Source organism: Stomoxys calcitrans, chromosome 3 (genome assembly GCF_963082655.1).
Source record: "Stomoxys calcitrans chromosome 3, idStoCalc2.1, whole genome shotgun sequence".
NCBI lineage: Eukaryota > Metazoa > Arthropoda > Insecta > Diptera > Muscidae > Stomoxys > Stomoxys calcitrans.
Window position 1 is genome coordinate 91,492,231 of NC_081554.1, and position 11,134 is coordinate 91,503,364.

The 11,134-nt window shown below is 38.1% G+C and overlaps 1 protein-coding gene across 1 annotated transcript in view; it reads left to right on the forward strand.

Moving 5' to 3' along the window:
• The window catches only part of LOC106088379 (protein sidekick), a 127,154-nt gene extending 116,865 nt beyond the window's left edge, over positions 1 to 10,289 (forward strand). Inside the window, exons 6-7 of the mRNA XM_013253869.2 lie at positions 8,485 to 8,973; positions 9,062 to 10,289. Coding sequence (XP_013109323.2) covers positions 8,485 to 8,973; positions 9,062 to 9,279 — 707 coding nt within the window. The 3' untranslated portion in view covers positions 9,280 to 10,289. The remainder of the gene's footprint in view (positions 1 to 8,484; positions 8,974 to 9,061) is intronic.
• Positions 10,290 to 11,134: the final 845 nt, after the last annotated feature.

Consider the following 11,134-nt stretch of genomic DNA (forward strand, 5'->3'; position numbering starts at 1 on the left):
GTAGTTGGACTCAGGAAATCCTGCTAATTCGGCTTTGCCATGTCCGTCTGACCGCATATCCTTTCTGTGTTGATAGTCCGTCTGTCATTTTTTTCTAACTAAGGCCCCTGTTCCTTGAGGGTCCTAATTAAAAAAAAATACTTTTTGTTTTTTGGAACACTCTAATGTGCATAGTAGAGCTTTATTTTCTTTCAACAATGATTTAGCAAATTTGGGGCACAATCAAATTCTCAGTTGGTTTAATGTTGGTCTATTTCCAATTTAACATTTTACGAAGATTTTACAAAAAAATGTGTTGTAAAGTCTTTACTTATGATCAATTAAAAATTCAATCAAACGAAAACCTCTAAATGGGTTAACCTAAAACTATGTAACCTTCCCAGGAAGCACACTTTGCTATAGCTCTTCCTGTATTCTTTACATTGTGTTCTTTACTGTATCGTTGCATCTTCTTTTGTATGCCATGTTCACAAGCGTTTTTTTTACCTTTTACACTTAGTGCGGATGCATTCAACTTTGGCACTGATGGTGCTCTTTACAGATTTTTGTTTTAGAACCGAAAGGATTTTTATCTACAAGGGAGCAGTATGTGTTGCCACATCTATATCTTATACCAGAACCCTTAATAACCACCTACACTCAGGATACCTTGTTTTATTCTACTCCGGTGAAAGTTTATTTCGTTTACAATACCAAACAGTGACTGAATAGGATATGAGCTAAAAATATTATCTCCTCAAAAGGGAGTTGTGATGAATGCTGCTTGGTGTTTAGATACAGCAAAATAACTCCTTACAAAACAGAGGGTAGAGTTATTGGCAAAACAGTAAACTTATCTGTGGAAGCATACCTGATTGTTTATTTGTAAATTAATTGTGAATCTATCTGAAAAAAGTAAATTATTCATGATTTTAAGGGATTCCAAGAAGACTTCCCTTCTATCAATAAATGCCATCTGCTTCGAGGCTTATGCTCATAATACGATCGACATGCGGCACACTTTTGTAAATAACTTTTTCAAAGCTAATATACCGTCAGCATGCGTCACTAATATTTAGTAAGGTGATGGGTTAGGTTATAATGATCGTCTGCAATCAGACGCATTCAGACAATATGTGTGTTCGCGTACTCAAAAATTTGTGCAAATTGGCACAAATTGTTACTGGAAGTCGTTCGGGTGCTTTATTTGCCAGCAGAAAGAGAGCGGCAGCAAATTTCTACTGGAGATTTTTTCCCAGCAGAAATTCGCAGCATCGAACAGCTGTTTTATGAAATTCAGCTGTTAAATTCAAATAAAAAGCAATAGAGAGTAAATGCTGTTCCTACTCTCCTTCAAGGCTAAAGTCGACGGTGCCGACTTTATAATACTCTACACCTACCCTATAAACACCAAAGGGGGGCTATATCGAATTCTGAACCAATTTTGATAAACCTCAGCGGATGTATCCAGATAGATGATTAAAATTCCTGTATCAAATTTCGAGCAAAGCAAATATGTTTAAAATGTACTAACTACGGTTGACAATTCGTGATTGTGAAATTCGTCGAGGAAAGCGTTGTACAACATTTTGGGAAGATTGGTCAATAAATGCGCTTGCAGTGGGTTTTGGAGTGAAAATCATATATATGAGAGCTATATCTAAATCTGAACCGATTTCATGGGTCATAAGAAAATCCTTCCTGCCAAATTTCGAGAGAATCGGTTAACAAATGACAATTTTATTGCAGTATTACTCCAAATCCGACGAAGATATATATGGAAGCTATAACCAAATCTGAACCGATTTCTATGAAATTCACCAGTAATATTGATAGCTACAAGAAAATTCTTTCTACCAAATATTAAGAGAATCGGTTAACAAATGACAATTTTATTGCTGTATTACTGGAAATCAGACGAACATATAGTTGGAAGCTATATCCAAATTTGAACCGATTTTTTTCCAATTTCAATAGGCTTCGTTTCTAGGCCGAAAAACATGCACATACCAAATTTGAAGACGATCGGATGAAAATTGCGACTTGTAGCTTGTACAAGAGACAGACGGACGGACAGACAGACGGACATAGCTAAATCGAATCAGAAAGTTATTCTGTGTCGATCGGTTTACTTATCAATGGGTCTATCTCTCTTCCTTTTGGGTGTTACAAACAACTGCACTAAGTTATAATACCCTGTACCACAGTGGTGGTGTAGGGTATAAATACTCATCATGCTCATACAGTCTGGTGTAGGTTGATAACAGATCGGCTTGATTGATTAAACTTCATCTTATTTCTTTGAAATGCCTTATTTTGAATTAAATAAAGTTTTTGACATACACATTCTCTGAGGCTGATTTTGTATTAGAGATTTACTCAATTTATGCACAGTCTTTAAGAATAAATAGCAAGTCCTTTGGCAAATATGGTAATCCAGCTAGAGCCCTTCTAGTTTCATCCAAGACACCTTCTCTGCAAAATCACCCTCCTATTCTCCAACTACTTCAGCCCATGGGGATGTAATTTCAATCTTCAGAAAAAACTTTTGCTATGTTTTAGTCCCTAATGTCCTGAAAATACAATTTCAATTGGTCTGTCTAACAACAATAACAGAAAGTTTTGCATAAAAAACTACACCAATGCAAAACTAACCAAGAGAAATGCAGAATTTGTGCTCCAAGAAGGCAACTGGGCGAGGGCGAAGTAAGAAAATGAAGGGACAGCATGAATATGACATCCAAGATGCCGATTGTGGGCAGTGAACGCAAGGGGCGAAGCAGCACAAGAAACTGAACAGAATTTCATTTTAAAATACATACCCGCAAGGATAAAACTTCATTAAGATGTACTTGGGAAATTAAACAAAACATTTCCACTTTCAAAGGAAACACTACAAGGACGATGATAGCGATAGCGAGGACTTAGAGGAGTGGAGTGTGCAACGATGGGAGATGCACCACCCACCCACACACACACTCGACACATACCTCAAATGAAAATACAATCAAAGCAAGGCCCTATAAACCCAGTGACACAGTGAGTACTCGTAGAGCTTAAATGGAATTCCATTGAAAAAGAACTCATCCAGTCTCCTCCTCTCTGCATGTCTCTCTGCCATTCTCTACTAAATACCCAAAGGGATAACATTTGGATAGGGCACAAGAAGTAAAAATAGAAACATGAATGCATCTGGCGGCCAGCCGGCCGTCTCACACTCACTAGCCCTAATATAAATGTGCACTTGGTTGCATGGTGGTGACATGAAGTGAATCGTGGCCACATTGTGCTGAAGGAATACAAGTATTGGTTGCTTGGCTTTGTGTAGAGACCTTCCCTTCAAGAGCCGACAACTTTACACTGGCAGCAGGATTGAATGGTTGAAAAATTTCCATTAATTGTCATCAACATGACAATGAGTGTTTAAGTGGGAAGCAGGATTAAGGTTTTGTGTGCGCTTAAATAACACTTTGGGAGATGCTAGAGCCGTACAGCCGACTCTAAGCCGAGAACACTTTGTTAAACAAATATGTCGAAGGCATTCGAGCAACAAAACTTTTTGCTAATTGATGTAGAATTAAATATTTATGAATGAAATTTCCAAATGTTGACATTCACCAAAGAGGATAGTGTAAGCCATAGAAGTGCAAAGAGTTACAAATGCAAAATGGTTTGAGAGCAGAAAAAATCTCAGCGATTACACTCATAGAACATACACTGAAAAAACCGTAGGCAAAATAAAACCAGTAAGGAAGGGCAAAAGTCGGTCGGTGCCGACTGTATCCCTACACCCACCCTGCAAGTACAATGTGGGAGCTACATCCAATTCTGAACCAATTTTGATGGATCTCGGTGAGCCAATATGTTCAAACTGTAATAACTACAGTTGACAAATGACAACTTTATTGCAAATTAGCCTAAATCTGACAAACATAAGGTGGAAGCTTATTTTGAACCGATTTCGAACAAACTTCTCAGATAATGTGATAGTCGTCGAGGAAAGTGTTGTGCAAAATTTTAGCAAGATTGGTCTATCAATGCGCTTGCAGTGGCTTTTGGGGTGAAAATATGGTCATATATGACAGCTATATCTTAATTTGAACCGATTTCTGTGAAATTCGCCATTAATATCGAGAGTCATAAGAAAATCCTTCCTGCAAAATTTCGAGAGAATCGGTTAAAAATGAGCACTTTCTTGCAATATTTCTCAAAATCGGATGAACATATATATGAGAGCTATATCTAAATCTGAACCGATTTCCACCAGTAATGTCGAGAGTCATTAGAAAATCCTTCCTGCCAAGTTTCGAAAGAATCGGTTGACAAAAGACCATTTTTTTGCAATATTAATGCAAATCGGACGAACATATATATGGGAGCTATATCTTAATCTAAACCGATTTCGAGCATACTTTACAGAAATTGCGAAAGTCTTCGAAGAACTCATTGTACAAAGTTTTGGGAAGATTGGTCAATAAATGCGCTTGCAGTGGCTCTAGGAGTGAACATCGGGGGATATATATATATGAGAGCTATATCTTACTCTGAACCGATTTCCATGAAATTCACCAGTAATGTCGAGAGAAAATCCTTCGTAACGAATTTCGAGAGAATCGGTTGACAAAAAACCATTTTATTGCATTACCAGCTGACCCGGGCCCGCTCCGCTGCGCCTTCTTTTAATTTATACGGAACAAAAGTTACCCTGGAGTATTTATTTTCGAAAATCTTTTAGTGAAATACTATTCTAACTTGACTAAGATTTTAACAATATAAGTGCCTTTATCTGAATCCCATATGATCTCTATTGAACTACGAATTTAAGTTTGGATGTAAGGTGTACTCCATTCTTAAAATACTTCATTTCAGCCCGATATTCTCATGATGCCTGATTTAGTGGTGTTTTCGGGGGAGAGGTGGTCCCCCAGATACTTGGCCCTGAAAAAATATCAGCATCGTGCTCTTCTCTCAAATACCATTTATTTTAACGCCATATTGCCATTGGCTTAAGAGGAGTTTACAGGATGAGGCGTCTCCCAAACACATGGCCCCTAAATAGGTTATCAAATTCGTTTTCTAATCTCAAATACCTTTCATTTGAGCCACATATTGGCATGGTCGAAAAATTATTTCCCTTTGGGGGTGTTCTGGGAAAGGGATGATGCCCTAAATACATAGCCCTACATTTGGATATCAAATTCGTATTCTACTCCCAAATACCTTTATTTGAGCCCTATATTGCGATGGTCACAAAAAAAAAAATGCTGTTTGTGGGGTATTTTGGGAAAGGGGTAGACCCCCACAAAATTGGTCCCGAAAATGGGTATAAATTCTTGCTCTACACCCCAATACCTTTCATTTTAAGCTCCACATTGACATGGTCGATAAAAATGCCCGATTAAGGAGTGTTTTGGGATTGGGGTGGTCCCCCAAACACTAAGCCCGGAAAATATATCAGCAACGTGCTGTATTCTCTATATATCACTTATTTGAACCCCATATTGCCATTGCCCTCAAAATTGGATATCAAATTCGTTTTCTAATCTCATTTAAACTCCTTATTGCCAATTTCAGCAAATATGTCCGGTTTGGGGTATTGGCCATAAAAACTATTAATATTTAGTTCCCCTCTCTTTAGCCCCTAATGGTGATATCAGAAACGTGGTCTACTCCCACATACCTTTAATTTTAGCCTATTAGCTCCATATTTCCATAGTCGGCAAACATGACCGGCTTTGGGGGGGTGTTTTGGGGGATGGGCGGCCACTCAGTGAGTTGGCCTTGAAAATATACATCGGATTCAAAGTCGTGCTTTACTCTCAAAGACCTTTCATTTGAGCCCCATATTGCTATGGTCGTAAATTTGTCCCCTTTGGGGGATGTTTTTGGGGAGAGGCGGCCCCCCAAACACTTGGTCCCATATTTGGATATCAGATTCGTATTCTACTCTAAAATACCTTTTATTTAAGCCCCATATTTCCATGGTCAGTAAATAAGCCCAGTTTGGGGGGTAATTTGAGGAAGGGAAGGTGGACCCCCAGAAACTTGGTCCCACATTTGGATATCAGATTCGTATTCTACTCGTAAATACCTTTCATTTGAGTCATATATTGCCATGGTCGGTAAATATGTCCGATTTAGGGGTGTTTTAGGGCTTGGGGTGGTCCCCCTAGCACTTGGTCCGACAATTGGATATCAGATACGTTTTCTTTTCCCAAATACCTTTCATTTGAGTCCAATATTGTCGTGATTGGTCTAAATATATGTATGGTAGGTTTTAGGATGGGGGTACCGGATGGGGTACCTAGGGGGACTGCTTAGGTACCCCATCCGAAAATTGGATACCACATTTTTATTTTTAGGGTACTATATGAGAGCACACAAAATTTCGCTTAAATCGCACCACCCATCTCCGAGTTCTGGCGTTTCTGAAAATTAGGGTAAGGGGGAGGGTCCGATATCAAAAAAATTTAGTACCCTATTTTCATCAAGGGGTCATTATGCATCATCTGATTCTATAAGTAACACACTAACAAACAAACCTACAAACAAACACAAATTGATTTTTATATATAAGAAGAAGATAAGTTTTTAGCGGATTCGGCCCGGCCGAACTTAGTACGCTTTTACTTGTAATATATTTTCGGTGTAATGTAAACATTTTTATACTAATAAAGGGTGATTTTTAGCTATTATGGCATTTTTTGAAAGTCAAAATTAAACACTTAGTACAAGATTTCGGCCAAATCGAGTAATAAATAAAGCTTTTATTGGCTTCAGACCCCTTATCGGCAGATCGGTCAATATGGCAGCTATATCTAAATATAGTCCGCTCTGAACCATATTTAGGTCGGGTGTCAGAAGGCTTAAAATAACTTACTGTTTCAAATTTTAGCAAAATCGGCTACAAAATAAAACTTTTATGGTCTTCAGACCCTTCATCGGCAGATCGGTCTATATGACAGCTATATCTAAATTTACTCCGATCTGTGCTATATTTGGGCCGGATGGGTAATATATAAAGCTTTTATGGGCTTCAGGCCCTTTATCGGGAGATCGATCTACATGGTAGCTATATCTAAATATAGTCCGATCTGAATCATATTTGGGTCAGTTCTTGGGAAGCTTTAAACTACCCACTGTTTCAAATTTCAACAAAATCTAATGAAATATAAAGTTTTTATGGGCATTAGACCCTTTATGGGAAAATCGGTCTATGTAGCAGCTATATCCAAATATGATCCAATTTGGCCCGTTAAAGAACTTAGCCAACGTGTATCAAAAAGGCCTATCTGTGCCAAATTTCAGCTCAATATCTCAATTTTTGAAGGCTCTAGGGGTATTACAACGGTCGGACGAACAGACACACGGATATCGTTAAATCGTCTTAGAATTCTAAGACGATCCGCAATATATATATACTTTGTAGGGTCTGAAATTTATATTTCGATGTGTTGCAAACGGAATGACTAAATGAATATACTCCCTATCCTACGGTGGTGGGTATAAAAAATACCTCATCCAAAATTTCTCCCAAATCAGTTAATAATTACGCTCTCTAGCGTCTTGAAAAGTCAAAATCCAAGATCGGCTTATATGGGAGCTATATCAGGTATCGATCCGATTTCAACCATACTTGGCATATTTGTTGATATTTAAAACAAAACACTTCTTGGTAAATTTCAGCCAAATGGGGTAATAATTGCGCCCTCTAGAAGCTCAAGAAGTCAAGATCCAGGATCGATTTATATGGCAGATATATCAAAACATGGGCCGATATAGCCAATTTACAATCCCGACTGACCTACACAAATAGGATGTATTTTTGCAAAATTTCTAACATCTACTTTCGACAGACGGACGGACATGGCTAAATCTTCTTAGAATGTCACGACGATAAAAAAAAATGACTTTCGATTTCGATGCGTTACAAATGGAATGACGAATCCATCCTATGATGGGGGGTATACAAATGTTAAGTGGTGGTTATCCCCTCTTAATGCTGGCGACATTTGTGAGGTACTATGCCATGTAAGAAACTTCTACCCAAAAAGGTGTTGCGCTTAGACTCGAATCGGACAGCACTCATTGATATGTGAAAAGTTTGCCCCTGTTTTTGAATGAATTTATCAGGGGCAAATTAGCATTTCCAATGTGTGTTGTACATGTTCTTATTATCTCAAGTGCGTAGACGAAGATATATTGAACCTTTTTTTTATTTCATGGTACCAACACTTTGTGACCTTTGGCATACATTGGCCTTTTCTTTTCTAGCCATCGTTGACCATAATGCAAAGAAACTTTAAATTAAAAGCACAAAAAATGTCGCAGCAGCCATAAATTTCCCAATATTTGTTGAAGTCTGACAACTGCCATTAATGGACATCTGTTTGCTTTGGTCAGATTTTTATTACCCTCACATTACTCACATCTTCGTTGCGTTTTATTATGCCTTCCATTACTCACTTCCTTCTCACACCATGTCTCGTTTTATTATCCTTTCAGATCCACCGTATTGGTTCGATAACACAACGGCATTGCTGCAATATGCCTACATTGGTGGCGTTACGAATTTATCATGTGATGCCATGGGTGAACCGCCGCCATCTTTTGCCTGGCTCCATAATAGCCAGTCCATTAGGGGCAGCAACTATCGGGTCTTTTATGGCGATTATGGGTCAACGCTGCAGATAAAGGTTTTGAATGCATCCCACTTAGGCGATTACAAGTGTAAAGTGGCAAATCCACTGGGCACTCTGGAACGTGTCATTAAATTAACCAAAGGCTTGAAGCCGGATAAACCGTCACGTTTTCAATTGAGACGAGCATTCACCGATGGCTTCGAGCTGGACATACGCTCAACAAAGTATAGCAGTACGGAGGACAACATGAACACGTTGGGCTATCGAGTGGAGTACATAAGTAACAAGGATCTGGTGTACAGAGTGGGTAACTGGAGTTATGCCAAACGAAAAGATTTCCTCTTCCATCGAGGTAAGTTGTTCTTCTTCTGCCTACTCTAGGGAGGCTCAAGTGTCCCTAACATCGTTTGTATGCTTACCTCTTTCTCCCTATGGTTTAGATGGTCGCCGTTTTGTCATTTCCGGCTTAAAATCCAATACCACCTATCTGATGCGAGCTGCCTCACGTAATCTGGCCGGCCTCAGCGATTTTAGCGATGTGAAGTTTTTCGCCACCTTAGAAAGTCTCGCCAGTCACACAGTGACATTTGTCACGCACCACATCATAATCATTTTCACTTTCGGCTTCCTAGCGAGTTCAGCCCTGAGGAATTTTTAATTTCCGTTTCCTCCCACTTGTCAATTTATCATTCGCCACATTTACGCTTAGGTTGGTTATGCTGCTGCCTTCTTTTATTTTTTCTGTAAATTTTGTTTTGTCATTTATAAGGAAACAAAACCAAAACCAAAAACAAACAAAAAACTCGAAACAAAAATTTAGTAAAAGTGGAAGCTTAGCTTTTTTAAATTAAACCAAAATATATGAAATTAGAAAACGCAACCGAACGTGAAAATGAAAAATGAACCAAAGCTTAATCGAATATCCTAATAATGCGGATGTTTATGGTGATGATAGGCAAATTTCGAATAGAATAATTTATTATTGTAAGCAATGGATGATTTGTTTGTGGTTTCTTAGATTAAATTTTGTTAAAGTTTTTGAAAGCTGTTATTTACAGAGGCCATAGCAAAAAAAAAAACAGACATTCAGAAAGGTAAGGCTCTCGAAGCCAAATGTGAGTACTGAAAACATTTGATTCATAAAGTTTAAAGATAATTCCAACAGGTGGCCAATTTTGTTCTGATTATTTGATTCTCATAAACGGGTCATAGAAACATTTGATTTCTGCAAGCATTTTGATGCCATAGATCGAAGAGAGAGTGTTTTTTGTGGAAACAATACCCTTCTTCTGGTTTGCTAATACGCAAAAACTAAATGTATGACAACATTCGATTTATCGTGGATATATTACCAATTGAGATTCAAAGATGATGCAATTTCTAATAAATTAATACGATGTCAATGAAACTCAAAACTCTAAAGTTGTACTGGGGACTGAAAGATAAAGGGAAACCCATTTTTTGATTAGTATCTACGGAATAGGAGGAATATCCGTATCACATTGCGACGATGTTCAAATGAAATATTGGGTTGCCTAAAAAGTAATTGCGGATTTTTTAAAAGAACTTAGATAAAACTTAGAACTAACTTTAATCAAATATATAATTGCCATTTTGTTCGATAACCTTTTGCCATCTTCCTGGCAAATTTAGTATTCCACGCTCATAGAACTCCTGGCCTTTATCTGCAAAAAACTGAACCAAGTGCGATTTTATAGCCTCATCGTTGCCGAAAGTTTTACCATTTAAGGAGTTCTGCAAAGATCGAAATAAATGGTAGTCTGATGGTGCAAGGTCAGGGCTATATGGTGGATGCATCAAAAGTTCCCAGCCAAGCTCACTCAGTTTTTGGCGAGTGACCAAAGATGTGTGCGGTCTAGCGTTGTCCTGGTGGAATATGACACCTTTACGATTGACCAATTCTGGTCGCTTCTCCTTGAAGGCTGTATTCAATTTGTCCAATTGTTGACAGTAAACATCCGAATTAATCGTTTGGTTCCTTGGAAGCAGCTCAAAATATACCACACCCTTCCAATCCCACCAAACAGACAGCATCTTCTTTTGGTGGATATCAGCCTTTGAAGCGGTTTGAGCTGGTTCACCATGCTTGGACCATGATCGTTTTCGACTAACGTTGTTGTAAACAATCCATTTTTCATCTCCAGTTATGATTCGTTTTAAAAACGGATCGAATTCATTGCGTTTAAGGTGCATATCACAAGCGTTGATTCGGTTTGTTAAATGAATTTCTTTCAATACATGTGGTACCCATATTAAAATTGACGCCAAACAAACAAATGTAAACAAAATTTCGCGCACTTTTTTTCTAAAGCAAGCTAAAAGTAATGCAATTACAGAGTCACAAGCCGTTGAAAAAATTTGTCAACGCCGACTATATTACTACTATATTACCGACAATTACTTTTTGGGCAACCAATAATATAGAAATATACTCCGACAAGGTCTATCAACAACACTGCTCTCCATAAATGTACATACATATATGGGACTTA